Below are 18,064 nucleotides of genomic sequence, written 5' to 3'. Positions count from 1 at the left end.
TGCCGCTCAGTCTTTTTGCCACTTAGTGAGCTTAGTGTAACTGCATTCACTCCGGCCGGTGACGTCACACGCATAACCTCTATTCTAGCATTTATGCTGTGAGTAAACCAGTTTTGTCAGTGGAAGATTAATATATATATATATATATATATATATATATATATATATATATATATATATTGTCCTTGCATTATTTCCTGTGGCTCAGTGACACACCTGAATGAATGGCTCATTATGTATGCGAGCCATTGTCTCCTCAGGTGTGAACCACTCTATATTCATGATGGTGTCATTGGATCGTTTACGACAAAAAGTGTCTTACAAAATTTAAATAAATGTATTGTTTTATGTGAATGATTAGGCAGGATGATTTTCACATCATTTTGAAGAAAAAACTCTAGGCGATGTTGCGTCTGGGCTATGAATCATTCTTTCATTTGTTCTGAATTAACAAATTCGACTCTCTGTGTTTTCTAAGCACATTTCTTCTAAAAAACATTCTTTGCTAAGCTTACTAAAGCTTTTAACCTCCTGACTCTCGAGCATCTAAATTACTGGCATGGAGCCACCAGATCTGGGTTTAGATTGCTTTCTGACACTTTATGGCACCTCAGAGTGTTAACAGACAAACACGACGCAGGACGTTCTCCTAGCTTCGCAAGCTTCAAACGAGTTTGCAATGCAACAGCATCTCTCTCAGCCAGAGAGATAATGGACTTTCTACGTGACATTCCAATCACACACAGACATTCCAAACACACACAAAAACGTACCTTGCATTTAATTCAGAATACAAGTGATTCAGAATCTAAGATGATGTATTAAGGCCTGCATGTTTGGTTAGCCCTTTTATGCGATAGTTATGATTTTCTGATTTGTAACTTGGAAGTGTTTCTCCTAATTAATGTTCTCAAATAGAATCATGGTCTTGTAACCCGACCCCCTGCTATAGGATAACACTTTACAACCCCCGGGGAGACTGAGAAGTCACCTCACACACACACACACACACACAAACACCATCCATGGACCTTTTCAGAGAAAAGTACCTTTAAATGTATTAAATGTATTCCTTTTGTGCTTAGATGTCTTCACATGTCACACTGGAAGTATCTACAATTTTATTGTGTGTTAATCAAACTTTAAATGCGTATAATATGCATATCTTATGTAACTTTGTATTCCTATAATCTTCATATGACGTGTTTGATATCTCTGTAATTCTCTCAATCTAACGGAGTCGAATTCCGATAGCAGAATGCAGTAACGTGCATTGTTTTACACATTTCATATTTCTGGAGCCGAACGGCTCAATCCAATCTCCTCATGACTCATTCCAGTGGGCGTCCCACACAGGACAAAGGAACTTCTTCCCGCTCGAAAATCTCGGGAGATGATTTGCCCTCCCCGCAAAAAGGGGCGTGGACGGGATTCCCTCAAAAGACGTAATTTACCCGTTTCTCTCTCTCTTCGGTCAAACTTCGGGAAAACACCAACTTCGGACAGGCTTCGGTCACCGTCTTCGGACGCGCACCTCCGCGTCACTCCCGACCTTTCTTTTCTTTTCTTTATTCTCTGTCTTTATTTTCGTCTTCGGACCTTTTCTACGTTCAGTGAAGTGAACAGCCGGCAACTTTAACTTTGAGTAGACTTAAACTTCCTGCAAACTCCGTTTACTCCGGAAGCCCGAGAATGACGCCCAGCTCCAAAAGGCCCATACACGCGTTTTCTTGCCTCAGCAACACAACAGACTATATGCAAGTATAATCGAGCTTAATCGAGCTTTTAATTCGTTTAAGGTTGTCTGTCCCTGCTCAAGGTGATTTGATTCCTCGGTGTCTCTCACGAGTTAACTGTGAAAATTGTCATCCTGACATTTTGCTTTCACTTTCTCTCGTTCATTCCTCTCTCACTCTTTCTCTCATTTTCTGATCTCTCTCTCATCCTCTATTAATTCGTGTTCGTTTGGTAAGGTTCGTCAGGAGAATGGTTTCCATGGCCAGAAACTAATTGTCCTGGAATTATAAGAAGTGATAACTTTATTGAGAAGTTGATAAGTTAATCTTACGGCCGTTTGCTGGACAAACAGATTGTTCGATAGCTGAATTAATTCCATTAAAGTTATCTCATACCATCGATCTGTAATAAGACTATTGATATATTAATGATGAACCATAACCCGTTGTGGTGATCATTCATATATACAATTGATCTATTTTCAGCTTCAATAATTTAATGTAACTGTAATATGCGATATTAATCATATTCCTGATTAATTATTAAAATTCCCTATAGATCATTTGAGCTAATGTTCAATACCTAATGCGGCTACAGCGACGACATACATTAGTCAAAAGTATTGTGGACACATATTTAGTATGTGTTTTGTGGCCTTATTTCAGAAATTTTATTTTTTTATTTTTTCAATAACCATGCATAAACATTATTTTCTCAAAAATACAAACATGCACATACATGTTGCTCACATATTATGGTAGCCCTGTTTGTGCTAAATAGAGTGTAATTACACCTTTGCCATTCATATGTTTATAAGCAACTGAAAAAAGCACAAATGTCAGGGCATGTCAGAACATCTCAAGGACCCCAAAAACACCTTAGACCCCAGAGGGTTAACCCTCTGAGGTCGGCAAACGCGCAGGCGCGTTTTGCTGGATTTTCTTCACATTGTAGCACAATAAACTTAAATTACTCCGTCATTTGTGGTCACACAGAAAAAAGAAATATGAAAAAAGAATCTGTGATATTTCTACTTTTATATGTGTCCACTTACAATCAAATCAAAACATTGTGCTAAACAGGGTGTGCTTTCTGCCTCTCCGTCGCGGGGAACTTTTTTTTCTTGAGCACGTCTATAAACTGAAACAAAACTCAGCGAATACTTGTCACACATTTATGAGCCATATATCTTTATAATCATTTAAGTGTGCACTTTTAAATGATCAGATTCAAACTGAAAACAAATATTCTCTGTTTAAGTAATTTGTATAAAACCAACAAGATGTCCAGCTTCTCAAACGCTTGCTCATTATTTTTAATTTGACCACGCCCACACGCGCAAAAGATATTCACATGCAAATCACCACATGGAACACGAACGTGCTCGTTACCTCAAAAACAAAGCACCAAACTTCATCAGTCTCTGCTTTTCGTCGAGTTTGGAAGACACCCCGTGAGCTTACATTGGATTTACCTCAGAAGAAGAAGAACGCGATTTGAAGACAAGAAAGATGTAAGGTAAGAAATTCTTAATTATATTAGTTGAATATTATTGTTGCATAAACGTCACATTGCAGTTGAACTGTTGCTAGATATATGGTGAATATTATAATATTTAGACCTGTGTTTACTGTTAAATACTGTTTGTGGATATCTGCTCAAACGTAGATGTTGTAGCCACATTGGCTATGAATCATGGCTCATTGAAACAGACAGCCCGTTCTCATACCCAAGGCGTCACTTTTTAACACTTTCAACCATGCTTCAATATCTGACGCTCAAAGCAGCCTTTAGCGTCCATTTGAGACGCATAACCCTACCACAGACCTAAACCTACCCAACCGAAGCGTCACATATGGACGCTAGGGGGCGCTTTGTGCGTCGAATATTGACGCTTCCGAAAGCGTCAGTTACATGACGCCTAAAGCTACCCATAACCGAAGCGTCACATATGGACGCTAGGGGGCGCTTTGAGCGTCAGATATTGAAGCATGGTTGAAAGTGTTAAAAAGTGACGCCTTGGGTGTGAGAATGTGTTGCAACAGAACATAAACGCACATTCCTTCTTGCTGTCCCACTCTGAACCCCCGAAGGTAAATCAGTTGCTTTGGCTCCAGCTAGTCGGCCAATTGACTTTTACGACACTAATTTCACCTCAGAGACATTCCGAACCCCCCTTTCCCCTCTCTGGACCACAGAGAGATAACGAAACTTGAAACTTTCTACACACACACAAACACACACAAACATCCCTTTGTGTTTAAATTAGGATAGAATATACTTTAATTTATGTACAATTACATTAGGCATGTGTGATTTAATTTGGCTTTATAATAGAGGTGTGGTTTTGAAATGTATTCTTTAATCTTGAAGTGTTTTAGTTAGAGAATGTTCAACAATATTCTCTGGCAATTGCCTTCCCCCCACTTTGCTGTTTTATTGCCTAAAGGAATGTCCAGCAACAAAGATTTTAGGAGTGGAGCAGTGTTAATCTTTAACCCTACTTAAATCCTACATTTTCTATATGTATAACCATTGAAGAAATATGTAAACCTGAATGTAATTTCTCTTTTCCACGATTGTTCTTCTCTGTGATGGGTTGTTGTATTCTTGTAAACCTTAAAGGAATAATGTTTCAGATGTGCACCGTTGCAATCATAGATATGCCATGTGGATCTTTTTAAAAAAAAGTCTAATTTTCATTCCCACTTGTAAATGCACATCACATTTTAGGTTAGTCTTATTCCCAGTTTGTTAATCGAACTTTTAATACTTATCTTACAGAGTAAGAAGGTACTTCTAGGCCGTAGCTTTTAAACATACCAAATTTGGTCTTGAATTAAACCTCCATATACCCGTAGGAAAGATATGGATACCAAATTATGATAAAATGCATTTTACTGCAGTTATAATTGTTTAACGTAGAAATGGCATGATCCTAAGACTGCCATAAAACATGCAAATCAAACTCATAGTGAGACAAAGAACTTTTCTCCCGCCTGGAATTTCGCATTCCAATTGGCTCAAGCCCCAGGAGGAGTGAAATTCCTGTGCCCTAGAAAAGCGGTTACACTCCGCGTTCCGTTCAGTTCTGTTCTGTATTTCCTTTCGTCTTGTTTTTGTTCCTGCACTTTCACGAACCCGCCTCGTCAGCGAGAAGACCTTATGGCTCCCTTTGGGAGCGTTTTCAATTTTCTTTAAGTCTTTTCTTTATTTTCGTCCTTCGGACTCCATGAAGCAAAAGCAGCAGACAACTTCAACTCAGAGAGAAAGACTCTTTCGAAAACCCCGCTACCGCGCTCACCAGAAGACACAAGAGCGCGAGCCCGGCTTTCTTAAAGAAACACACGCACGATGGTCTTAGGACACACGCATGAACTCTGCGTTCTTCAGCAACAAAGAGAACCATTTTGCAAGATAAGTTTATTGAACTTTTAATGTGATTTGATTCCTTGCTGTCTCTCAAAAGGTTACCTGTGTTTTTGCGATGAGAGAGAGCATCTCGGTGATCTCTCTCATCCTGAACTTTAGTTTCACTTTCTCCCTTTCATCCTCTCCCTATCTCATCTGTTATCCGTTTGGTCTTGTAATGTTTTCATCCGTATGTTTCTGTTGTAAATATGTATTTACTCTGTGTATACTCGTAGTTTCGATGTAGTATTAGTCTAATTATTAAATTCCATATGTCCTTGACTGACTCTGTTTTAATTGCCCATGTTACTTAGTCCCTGAAATGTTCGATCTTAGCTATATGCTTTACCTTGGCTACGATTTAAGTAACCTAATTTTAGTCTACAAACACCGAGAGTGTCTTTTCAAGGCCTGGAAAAGATACTCTTTCTCGTGTTTGTAAGAAGGATAATTTTCCTTGAGAGTTAATTTAATCTTACGTACAATCTGTTCGCTGGACAAACAGATTGTTTGATAACTAAATTAATTCCATTAAAGTTATCCCATAACTTCGAGCTGAAATAAGAACAATTGATGTATTAATGACGAACCATAACCCGTTATGGTAATCGTTCATATATCAATCTAGTTCAGCTGCGATAAATTAATGTAACTGTAACATACAAAATATTAATCATATTCATGATTAATTATTAAAATTCCCTATAGATCATTTGAGCTAATATTAATATTAATGTACGACCCATTGTTCTTACAATGTATAATATGGTAACTATAATGTTTCATATTTTGGAGCGCGCTGTGTTTGAATGTAACATATTTTGGAGCGAGCTGTGTTTGAATTTTTCATATTATATCATCATAACGAATGGAAACATTTGAAGTAACATGATAATCAATATTTTTTTTTCTAGCAGTTGTTACTGAAGTGATTCGTTTGAAAGATTTATAGGCTGCCATAGGTTATTGTTATTATTATTATTATTTTATGTAGCACTGAGCGTAGCTTATGCCTACAAGGCACAACAATGGTGTTCATTATATATTGTTGGAAACATTTGTGTGTGTATTCTGTGAATTCTGTGAAAAAAAAACAAAAAACATTTTAACCGTACTGCCCTATAGTTTCTCTTGATATCAGCATGTTCACAGTTTTGTTTTATTTATTTTTTATACAGGGACCAGATGCCACCGAGTCCTGCTGACTTCAACATTCACATAAGTCTCTGTACATGAACATGGTAAAGTGAAAATCAAACACTTTGGAAATGAAAGGTGTGTACAATGTTTTTAGGAATGGCACAAAGGTCTCTGTCTTTGGATCATTTTTTTCAATAATGTGCTTTTTTGTCATTTGTTGTGTATCTTTGGATTATGTTGTGTTGTAAATAAATCCAAACAATCAAAAAGCCATTATTTTTTAAATATCCTCATTCTTTGTGCAAGGTTGCTCAGAATGACAGGGCCTGATCACTCCTAATAGGGCCATTAGGGGAGTGTCTTTGTCTTTCTCAGGTGTGAAAACCATACATATTAATGATGTGTTTACGCCTCTTCACATAAAGCTTTCTTACACAAAACACGTCTTACAGTTTTTAAATCAATATATTGTCTTATCTGAATGAGCAGTCAGGATGATTTTCACATAGTTTTGGAGCAAATATTCTAGGCTACGTGATACAATTTTCAAAAGTCTTGTGAATAAATAATCAGTAGGGGTTTCATGACCTTATCTCAGTGACAATTATTTTTATTTTTTTTGTATTTGCACAAACCATGCATAAATGTCATGATCTCAAAACTACAAACTTTTACATACATGCTGTTGATATATTATTGTAGCAGAGTTTGTACTAAATACAGTGTAATCAGACTTTAGCCATGAAAATGTCACAAGTAACAGAAATAAGCACAAATGTCAGAGCATGTCAGAACACCTCCAGGGCCAGAAAACACCTCAGACACCAGAGGGTTAATAAAACAGGCTGTGCCTATATGGAATTATTACCTCAAAATGTACACACATATGTAGGTTTGAGGGATTTTATTTAAATTAAATACTTAAACCTCTTTAGCTATTGTCTTATTTTACTATCCCTCCACGCGCCACTGTTGGCACGCATGCCATAGGTTGCCGATCCCTACCTTAGGGTGTCCCATTTGTCATTTTAGGTTTCAGAAGGGTGCTTGTGAGCTCCCCCTTTGCGGTAAAAATGCACCCTTGATTCACACTCTTGCTGAACTCGAACTGAAGCGAGCTCCACAGCAGACTTCTACCCGACAGTCAAAGCTGCGTTAGGTCACTAAAGTGTGGACTCGGAGGAAGACTCCAAGTGTATAGAGTTCAATTTGGGACAGGGCTGTGCATCCAGTCAGCAGGGTTTCTTTTTAGTTCAACAGAAGAAAGAAACTCATATAGGTTTAGAACAACATAAAGACAAAAATAGTGAGAAAACTAGTTATTTTTTCATAGTTTATTGTTTTGTTATCTTTTTTGTTTGTGTAATATATTTTTGTTTACATTTTCTCCAACTGTCCAAGCAAATCTATACACCTATAGAACAGAGCAACAAATAAATAATTAAACAGCTCATAGCAGATTCCAAATAATCAAGGTCTTAGGTCATCATTTTATTTTGCATTCATGCAAAAATGGCCAGGTCAGTACTGTTTAAATAAACCGTACTCATTCCAGAGACCAAAGCTCATCAGTGAACACATACTCTACTGTAACTGTAAGAAACTGCAAATAATGGAATCAGACGCCTATTATGTTAATTTTGAAAGAAGAGATACTAAGGATACAACTGGACCTCAAACACCAAATCAACACCAGGATGAAGGAAAAGCTCAAAAGTGCAGTAAGTACAAACTTTATTCTGAAGCAGTGATGGTGATGATAATGTTTGAAGAATTGAGAAATACAATTTCAATGATTGTTTTCTAAGAACAATATGTCAATGTTTATATGAAATACATTTTATGTTTGTATTAATACAGAATATATATATTTTTTGTTGTTTTTTGCATATTCTTGTTTGAATATTTTACCATACATTATTTTTTGATGATTGTCATTTATAAAAGAGCATTCAGAAGAAAACTCTTTAAAAAGAGTCGAAGAGTCGAGTCAACCTTTCGAATGTTGATTTTAGGTTATATCTTTTACTATCATTTATATAACTTACATACTTCCGGGGTGCGGCACGGCTGCTGACCCAGTGCTTCCCCGTTCGTTTGTTTGTTTTGTGAATTTTCGGTGTTAATCGTGTTGTCAACTTATGTTTTGTTCACGTCCTTGAGTCAAGCAAAATGGAAATGGATTACTTGCGCGCAGTGGTGATTTTATTTATTCTATGTGCTGTCATAAGAGAGAACTTTGCCCTAGCCGGGAACAATGAGGGAAGTGAACACCAGATATGAACGTCGCCATTGATTACATACTCGAGGGATTTTCTTCTTGCCCTACGGAATAAAGCTGTGCCTGCATGTGGACTTATATAATGTATCATCATCAACCCCTCATGGAAAAGCCCAAGGTTGGAAAAGGGGGGGCGTTCGTAACAGGTTGAGAAGGCGAGGAAATAGACACCCGCTTCCCATCATAACTCTGTCAAACGTCAGATCATTAAATAATAAACTGGAGGAGATCACAACACGCCTCTGGTTTGATGAGGATTTTAGGAGGAGTAATTTGCTCTGTTTCACAGAGACATGGCTTCAAGAGGACAGCACATGCATTGACATGGAGGGATTTACAGTTATAAGAGCAGATTGTGATAAGGTGTCATCTCAAAAATCCATCGGGGGAGGACTCTGCATGTTTATTGACAGTGCTTGGGCCTCACAATTCAAAGTGCTCAAGAGAGTGTGCACTAGAGACTATGAGCTGCTGTCTGTATCTATCAGGCCGTTTTACCTTCCGCGGGAGTTTGGGCAAATCACCATCATTCTTGTCTATGTTCCAGGGCCTAACAATAAAGAAGCTGCGGAAATAATAACTGACAGCTTCAATGCTGCTCTCTCCCGATCAGGTTTTTATTTTGGGGGATTTCAACACATGTCAGCTGTCACCTCATCTACTGTGGTAGAATTTCTCCCTAAACCTAACTATCTGGGGCGTCTCCAAATCGACACCCAATCGATCTTAATATCTGTGGCGTCTCCAAATCGACACCAATACCTTTCACTGGGGCCTCTCCAAATCGACACCCAATACCTTAAACTGGGGCGTCTACTAATCGACACCCAATACCTTTATACTCTAGCTCTTGCGTCTTCAGTCGACAACTGGCCAAGTTTCTAACTAACTTGCTTCCCTAAACTAGCTTCCTGCGCAGGAATAAATTGACAAACAGACCTGCAAATGTCCTTTAAATGCTTTAATCACGGCCAGGAGAGTTTCCCGAGCAGTTCTCAGGGAATCTCTCCCAAGAAGCAAGGCCGGAGGATCTCAGACAAATTCCATTGAGAATCCCACCGAAAAATACATATACAACAGTTTTTATAGTATAGAGGTATGGCATAAATTTCATGCTGCATTACATAATTTCCCCACTATTTCATTGGTTCTTCATCTGCAAACCCCTCTGTTACTAGGTAAAGCAAACTTTGATCTTGTGATTACTTATCACAAGGTTTTAATGATGACTTAATTTGTTCTAACAGACTGTCTAGTTTAACTTCCCCTTTTTGTTATTAATAACACATAGACACATACACTCAAAGTCACAAGTTTTTCCCCAAAGAGTTTTGACACATTAAAAGCATATGAATGTTGTTCCTGCAAGAAAAACAAATGTTAGTTGATTAATTAAAGTTGATTAATTAAAATCCATTCACACGACCCACTCTGCAGCAGTATGTCACCACGCCCACTCGCATACTGGACCAATGCTTCGGTAACATCCCAGATGCATATAAGGCAGTGAGTCGCCCTCCTCTTGGTAAGTCAGATCACAACATCATTCATCTCCTTCCAACATACAGACAGAAAGTCAGGCGTGAAAAAACACTCCCGAAAACTGTACGTCAATGGACTGAGGATGGGGAGGAGGAGCTCAGAGATTGTTTTGACTCTACGGATTGGCACATGTTTTTTGACGCATGCTCTGATCATCATGAATTGACAGACACAATCACATGCTATATCAAGTTTTGTGAAGAAACTGTTATCACCTCCAAGATAGTTCAGGTGTTTAGTAATAACAAGCAACGGCTCTCAAAGGATATTAAAACGTGTCTGAATGAGAAAAGGGCTGCATTTTTGAGAGGATAAAATGATGTAGTAAAGGAGAAAGAGAAGGAATTTAAGCATAAAGCTTTTACAGCAAAAAATCGATTTTAAGAATAAGGCTGAACAAAGATTCTGTACAGGCAATGCAAAACAAGCATGGGATGGATTAAACACAATAATGGGAAGGGAAGGAAAAAAGGAAAAAAAAAACTGTAAACGTGGCAGATTGTGGTAATTTTTTTAATGATTTAAACATCTTCATGGAAGATACGATGTGAGAGACCCAAAAATAGGCTGTAGTATTACCTGTGATCAGATTGGTAGCTATGAACATACAGCTTTCTGAAGAAGAAGTGGCCATGTGTCTCTCTAAAATTAGACCAAATAAAGCCCCTGGGCTTGATGGCCTCCAAGGAAGGGTGTTAAAGGCATGCTCTCAACAGCTTAAAGGGGTTCTCACTCAGCTGTTTCAAATTTTGCTGAATTGTGGTGTTTTTTCCAAATTCATGGAAGAAATCCACAATAATACCTGTGCCTAAAGTCTCTAAGGCTATAACTCTTGGAGACTTTAGACCAGTGGCACTCACTCCACTCTTAGCTAAGTGTATGGAGAGAGTGGTCAGCACCCATCTTATGTCTTCTGTTGGGAATCAACTTGACCGCCTTCAATTTGCCTATAGGTCACACAGGGGCACAGAGGACACAACTCTTACTCTTGTATATCAAATAGCTAAACATTTGCAACAACCAAAATCACTTGCTCGGGTTCTTTTTATTGATTTTTCTTTTGATTTATTGATTTCTGCAAATTGACATTCTTTTAGAACAACTTCATAGGATGAATGTGAATGGTGGGCTCATTCACTGGATTAGAAGTTTCGGTAACACTTTAGAATACTGTATCTTACTTACTGCATAACTTATAAGGAATTATTGAAGTACTAATAGGTAATTCTTCATTAACAACTTCTTCACTATTGTTAACTACTAAGGAAGTTGTGTTAACTAATCAGTATGTAATATAATTTTATTGTTGTGTTAAGTAACAGATAGTTAATCAATAACTAATGAATTCTGTCATACCTCCCTATGAGCTATTATTAATTATCTACTAGAAAAATAACTAAGAAGTAACTAACATACAATGCCGATATGGTGCATTTCTTCAGCGAAATACAGGTTTGTGTACGTTTTATTGAATCTATAAAATCATTACTGTGCTGTAAATCATGTTATTTTATGCAAGGCAACATACTAGGACACAATGCCAGTTAGCTAGCTAACGAGTCTGTCTTTTTTGCATGATGGAAACGCCTGATTCCTTGCATAAAACAAATGTTTTTATTTCTAAAGATCCTAAAACATCAGATGTTAAAATATGTTCTTAGAGCTGTGCACTGTTTGTTTATGGGCAGGTTATGGAGTCAGTAACAGCATATTTTGGCTATGAGTGAAACGCAGGACGGCAGTCTTGTAATTCTTTATTAATTACTAATGAGTTCCCTATATTTTCACTTTAGAATACTGTATCAGGTTCTAAGTAATTCCTGAAGAATGATATAATAATTCTTTATTAATTACTAATAAGTTCCCTATATTTTCACTTTAGAATACGGTTTCAGGTTAAAAGTAGCCTAATTCCTTGATAATTATTTGATAGTTCTTTATTAATTACTAATGGGTTCCCTATATTTTCACTTTAGAATACTGTATCAGGTTCTAAGTAATTCCTGAAGAATTATCTAATAATTATTTATTAATTACTAATAAGTTCCCTATATTTTCACTTTAGAATACTGTTTCAGGTTAAAAGTAGCCTAATTCCTGGATAATTATTTGATAGTTCTTTATTAATTACTAATCAGGTTATAAGTAATTCCTGCAGAATTATTTGACAATTATTTATGAATTACTAATAAGCTCCCTTTCAGTTTCCCTCAGTCGTTGCCTCAAATACATGAATTTACTCAATGGCATATGCTGAGGAAAACAGACACACACAGTACTTTACAGGTATATAAAATATAAAAAACTAATCTGAGGTAAGTTGAGTGGGGTTCCTTTCTGAAGTTGATTTCTTACAGAACACACTCAAAAAACCACAGGTAAAAACCTCTTTAACATTGTATGCATTTGTTAAAATTGTATTTTCATAATACTACTTCTATTAATAACATTAGTAAATAAGGAAGGTCACAGCTCAATGTAGTTTGTATGACTGTTCATTAGTTACTTCTTAATTATTCTTCTTGAACCTTAATTAGTAGATAATTAATAGTAGTTCTTCAGGCGGTATGACAGAGTTAATTAGTTATTGATTAACTAACTGTTACTTAACACAATCATAAAATTATTTTACATACTGATTAGTTAACACATCTTCCTTAGTAGTTAACAGTAGTGAATAACTAGTTAATGAAGAATTACCTATTAGTTCTTCAATAATTCCTTATAAGTTATGCAGTAAGTAAGATACAGTATTCTAAAGTGTTACCGAAGTTTCTTAACTGACCACCCTCAGAGAGTCTTAATGAACAATGTTTACTCAGATGAGCTTGTTGTAAATACTGGAGCACCACAAGGCTGTGTGTTGTCACCTCTGTTGTTTTCCATTTATATAAATGATATGACTGTGCACAGCACCAATGTTAGTTTACTTAAATATGCTGTTACATGGCCTTGGTACACTCTCAGAAAATAAAGTACATAATTGTACATTTAGGGGTACAATGGCTTGTCACTGGGGCTGTACCCTCAAGGGTACAATAATTCAAATTAAATTCAATTCAAATTTATTTGTATAGCGCTTTTCACAATACATATTGTTTCAAAGCAGCTTTACAGAAAGTGCATTTCAGAAATGTACATAGAGAAATACAGTTAGTTAATCATGTATTGATTTAGGGCATAAACATCGCCAGCGTCGAGTCGTCTCTTCACAGGCGCCGAGTCGTCTCTGCACGGGTGTTGGAGAATCTGTAGTTTCCATGAGAGGCTGGATACAAACTGGAGCTGACGATCTGTATTTACCTCGGGACTAGCGTCCCGAGATAACAACAGAAAAGCATATGGGAAATAATTAGCGTAGCTGCTGTTCGCAATATTAATGCATTCAATCTGATTCAACTGTAGTATAAAATGTAAGTATTATGTGAATGCCTGGCTGAAGAGATGCGTCTTTAATCTAGTTTTAAACTGGGACAGCGAGTCTGAGCCTCGAACAATATCAGGAAGGCCATTCCACAGTTTAGGAGCTAAATGTGAAAAAGCTCTCCCTCCTTTAGTGGACTTAGATATCCTAGGAATGACCAGAAGCCTCGAATTTAGTGATCTTAAAGAGCGCGATGGATTGTAGGGCGATAGAAGTTCCGTTAAATACACGGGAGCTAAACCATTTAGGGCTTTATAGGTCAGTAGCAATACTTTGTAATTGATACGGAACTTTATAGGTAACCAATGTAGAGACGACAGAATTGGTGTTATATGATCGTATTTTCTTGATCTAGTAAGAACTCTAGCGGCGGCATTTTGGACTAACTGTAGCTTGTTTATTGAGGATGCAGGACAACCAGCTAATAAGGCATTACAGTAATCTAGTCTCGAGGTCATGAATGCATGAACTAACTTTTCTGCATCAGAAACTGATAGCATGTTACGTAGCTTAGCAATGTTTCTAAGGTGGAAAAAGGCTGTTCTTGTAACATATGAAATATGATTTTCAAAAGACAAGTTGCGGTCTAATATAACACCCAGGTCTTTTACTGTAGAGGATAAAGTAACAGGACACCCTTCTAAATTAAAGTTGTATTGTAAGAGGTTTTGTGGGCAGTTTTTTGGACTAATAAGTAATACCTCCGTTTTATCTGAATTTAATAGCAGAAAATTACATGTCATCCAGTATTTTATATCTTTAACACACTCTGTTAATTTAGATAATTTAGCGTTTTCATCTGGTCGTGATGAAATATATAATTGAGTGTCATCAGCATAACAGTGGAAATTAATTCCATGTTTTCTTATAATATTACCAAGTGGCAGCATATATATTGAGAATAGTAGAGGGCCTAACACAGATCCTTGCGGTACACCGTAGTTTACTGACGTTATCTTCGATTTTTCCCCATTTACGCAGACAAAATGGTAACGGTCTGATAAGTATGATCTGAACCAGCTTAATGCCTGTCCCTGAACACCAGTGTAGTTTTGTAGTCGGTCTAAGAGTATTGTGTGATCTATAGTATCGAACGCAGCACTAAGATCAAGTAAAACTAGTATTGAGATACAGCCTTGGTCAGAAGCTAAAAGTAAATCATTTGTGATTTTAACGAGCGCAGTTTCTGTGCTATGATGCGGTCTGAATCCAGACTGAAACTTTTCATAGATATCATTTTCTTGCAAGAAAGAGCACAGTTGAGCGGACACAACTTTTTCTAGTATTTTAGACATAAATGGAAGATTTGAAATGGGTCTGTAATTTGCTAGGTTATTATGATCTAATTGTGGTTTCTTAATAAGAGGTTTTATAACTGCCAACTTGAATATTCTTGGAACATGACCTAAGGATAAAGACGAGTTAATAATATTGAGAAGAGGCTCTTCCACTACAGGTAACACTTGTTTCAGTAGTTTAGTTGGTATTGGATCTATTAAACACGTTGTTGGTTTAGATGCAATGATAAGTTTATTTAACTCTTCCTGTCCTATAGTTGCAAAGCGCTGTAATTGTTCTTGCGGGGTGATAATTGAGGCTGAATCATAAGACACCATTAAAGATTGTACATTTACAATTGTGTTTCTGATGCTTTCTATTTTCTCAGTGAAGAAATTCATAAAATCATTACTACTACACTGTGACGGAATATTTTGCTCCGGTAACGTCTGTTTATTTGTTAGTCTAGCGACGGTGTTAAATAAAAACCTAGGATTATTTTGGTTGTTTTCTATTAGTTTGCGGAGATGCTCAGCCCTGGCTGCTTTTAGGGCCTTTTTATAACGTGACATACTGTCTTTCCATGCGATTCTAAAGACCTCTAGATTAGTTTGTTTCCATTTACGCTCTAAATTACGAGTTTCTCTCTTTAGAACATGCGTAACACTGTTGTACCATGGTGCTTTAGTTTTCTCTCTAACCTTTTTTAATCTAATTGGTGCAACGATGTCTAATGTACTAGAGAAAATGGTGCTCATAGTGCTAGTCATTTCCTCTAGTTCATCTGTTTGTTTGGGTTCACTGAGCAGCTGAGATAGATCAGGTAAGCTATTTGAGAAATGATCTGTAGTTGTTGGAAGGATTGTTCTGCCTGGTCGATAACGCGGCGCAACATGACACATTTCAGCGGTACGTAGTATGCAAGTGACCATGTAATGGTCAGTGACTTCATCACTTTGCGGTATAATATCTATATCGGTTGGATCGGCTCCATGTGATATAATTAAATCTAGCGTATGATTAAGACGATGAGTGGGACCAGTTACGTTTTGCTTGACCCCAAAGGAGTTTAATAAATCTGTAAACGCAGCCCCTAAAGCATCATTTGAATTATCTACGTGTATGTTAAAATCTCCAACAATTAATGCTTTATCGACATTGACCAAAAGATCTGAGAGAAAGTCTGCAAACTCTTTTAGGAAATCAGCGTAAGGCCCTGGCGGTCTATATACAGTAGCCAAGGCTAGAGATAATATGGATTTCTTTCTTACATCTAAGAGAGTAACATTTAGCACAAGTACTTCAAACGAATTAAACCTGTGACCTGTTTTCTGAGTAACAGTAAGAATATCTTTATAGATTATAGCAACACCACCGCCACGACCAATCAGACGGGGCTCATGCTTGTAACAGTATCCAGGAGGAGTAGACTCATTAAGACCGAAATAATCATTTGGTTTAAGCCAGGTTTCAGTAAGGCAAAGTACATCGAAACTATTATCTGTGACCATTTCATTTACAATAACCGCCTTAGGTGTAAGCGATCTGATGTTTAAAAGACCTAGCTTTATAAATTGTTTTTGTTCACTAATATTGAGATTTTCTGGTTTAATCACAATTAGATTTTTCTTAGATCCTGCAGTAGATTTATTATTTGATCTCACTAAACGAGGAATAGACACAGTTTCAATATAATGTTCTACATTGGTACTTATATCAATTAAGTTTGGACAGCAAAGAGTGTGATTTGGACTTTGACTTACTAGTCATATGGTGTGTAGCGTCTTGGAGATGTTGTCCGACAGAAGAGCCGCTCCGATTCTGCTGGGGTGAAGGCCATCAGCACGGAAGAGCCTAGGTCGCTCCCAGAAAAGATTCCAATTATTTACAAAGAGCAGTCTCTGTTCATTACACCATGACATTAACCATTCATTTAGAGCAAATAATCTACTGAACCTTTCGTGTCCTAGTCGGTAGGTGGGAAGCGGTCCAGACACGATGATCGTTGTTTCAGGCGATGTACTGCGTACCGTCTCGATCAGGCTCCTGTAGTCCTTCTTCAGAACCTCCGACTGCCGTAGCCTGATGTCGTTCGTTCCCGCGTGCAGCACGACAGCTCCGACGGGCTCGTCACCGTTCAGAATCCCGGGAACCTGTGCAGCGACATCGAGAACACGAGCACCAGGAAAGCAGTGAGTGCGAACCTTACCTTTACCTATGGTAGCACGGACATGCCGGACGATGGAACTGCCGATGATCACAGCGTCGCATTCCGTCTCGCGTAGAGGGGAGAAGCGGTTCCGGGTGGAGATCTCGAAGGCCGGGAGGGGCGGAGAGGTCCTAGCTCTGGTCCTGGCCCGCGTCTTCCGCTGTGGAATCACCCAGGGTCCATGTTGTTGTGTCGGTGCCGGAGTGAATGAAACCAGGGATGATCGCATCCTGGGCAGAGAAACACATGGAGTAGACGAGGTCGGAGTCAAAAGGTTACTAACCACTGACTTGTGAGCATCGGCGCGTGATGTTTCAAGCGCGAAACGTCGATCTCGTAGCTCGGCCTGTCTCTCTAGTAGGTCGCGGATCTGCTTCTCCACGGATTCCAGCTCTAACTGCACAGAATGCAGCTCGAAGGTGTCCTCACCTGCACTCAAAGGTAACGTTAGACACACATCCGTTATATTCGCCATTATAGCAGATGTGCTATAATGGCGAATTATAGCTTTCAGTGATACGGGTGTAAATAAGTCGATCGATAGGCGCGACCACGCGTGTAATGCTAGCGGGCTAAGGCTAGTAGCGGAAGTTCGAAAGGTTGGATATATGTAGCGATATCAGAGCAATCCGATTGTTTTTTAAGGAGAATAGTATTCCAGATATGTTCACACGCTATAAAAATGAAAAAGTTCGTTTGTAAAAGAGTGTAAAGAAGAAAAACAAGGTTTCTGAATTAATTCGACGGAGCTCCAAACACAACAACGCACTCAGTCGCGACCAATATTGTACCTTAAAGGGTTAGTTCACCCAAAAATGAAAATTCTGTCAGTAATTACTCACCCTCATGTTGTTCCGACCATGTAAGTCTTTCGTTCATCTTTGGAACACAAATTAAGATATTTTTGATGAAATCTGACAGAATTCTGACTCTTCCATAGGCTTCCAGAGTGACCGAAACTCGCCGACCCAGAATAGTTATTAAAAACATCGTTAAAATAGTCCAAGTGACTGCAGTGGCTCAATCTTAAGTATATCAAGCG

General features: G+C 37.9%; 1 protein-coding gene across 3 annotated transcripts; it reads right to left on the bottom strand.

Moving 5' to 3' along the window:
- Positions 1–13,195: 13,195 nt before the first annotated feature.
- LOC307148068 (uncharacterized protein) lies at positions 13,196–17,785 on the bottom strand. 3 transcript variants are annotated; one of them, XM_079853260.1, is made up of 3 exons: positions 16,770–17,785; positions 16,577–16,675; positions 13,196–13,421 (listed from the first exon to the last, which is right to left on the bottom strand). In XM_079853260.1, exons 1-3 carry the CDS (start codon positions 17,495–17,497, stop codon positions 13,265–13,267), a joined length of 984 nt encoding a protein of 327 aa, XP_079709386.1. In that variant the 5' UTR covers positions 17,498–17,785; the 3' UTR covers positions 13,196–13,264. The 3 variants fall into 3 exon arrangements, with proteins under 3 accessions (XP_079709386.1, XP_079709388.1, XP_079709387.1); XM_079853262.1 differs by having other exon boundaries at positions 13,196–13,404; XM_079853261.1 differs by having other exon boundaries at positions 13,196–13,404; positions 16,577–17,785.
- Positions 17,786–18,064: the final 279 nt, after the last annotated feature.

This window comes from Squalius cephalus (assembly GCF_949319135.1).
Source record: "Squalius cephalus genome assembly, chromosome: 2".
Lineage (NCBI taxonomy): Eukaryota > Metazoa > Chordata > Actinopteri > Cypriniformes > Leuciscidae > Squalius > Squalius cephalus.
This window is presented reverse-complemented; position numbering and strand designations above follow the sequence as displayed.

Coding starts and splice junctions, on each gene's coding strand:
- LOC307148068 (XM_079853260.1), bottom strand. CDS start 17,497: ATGGCGAATATAACGGATGTGTGTCTAACGTTACCTTTGAGTGCAGGT. Junction 16,676..16,769: donor TACCGACTAGGACACGAAAG/GTTCAGTAGATT, acceptor CTTTTCTGGGAG/CGACCTAGGCTCTTCCGTGC. Junction 13,422..16,576: donor CGCTACACACCATATGACTA/GTAAGTCAAAGT, acceptor TCGGGACGCTAG/TCCCGAGGTAAATACAGATC.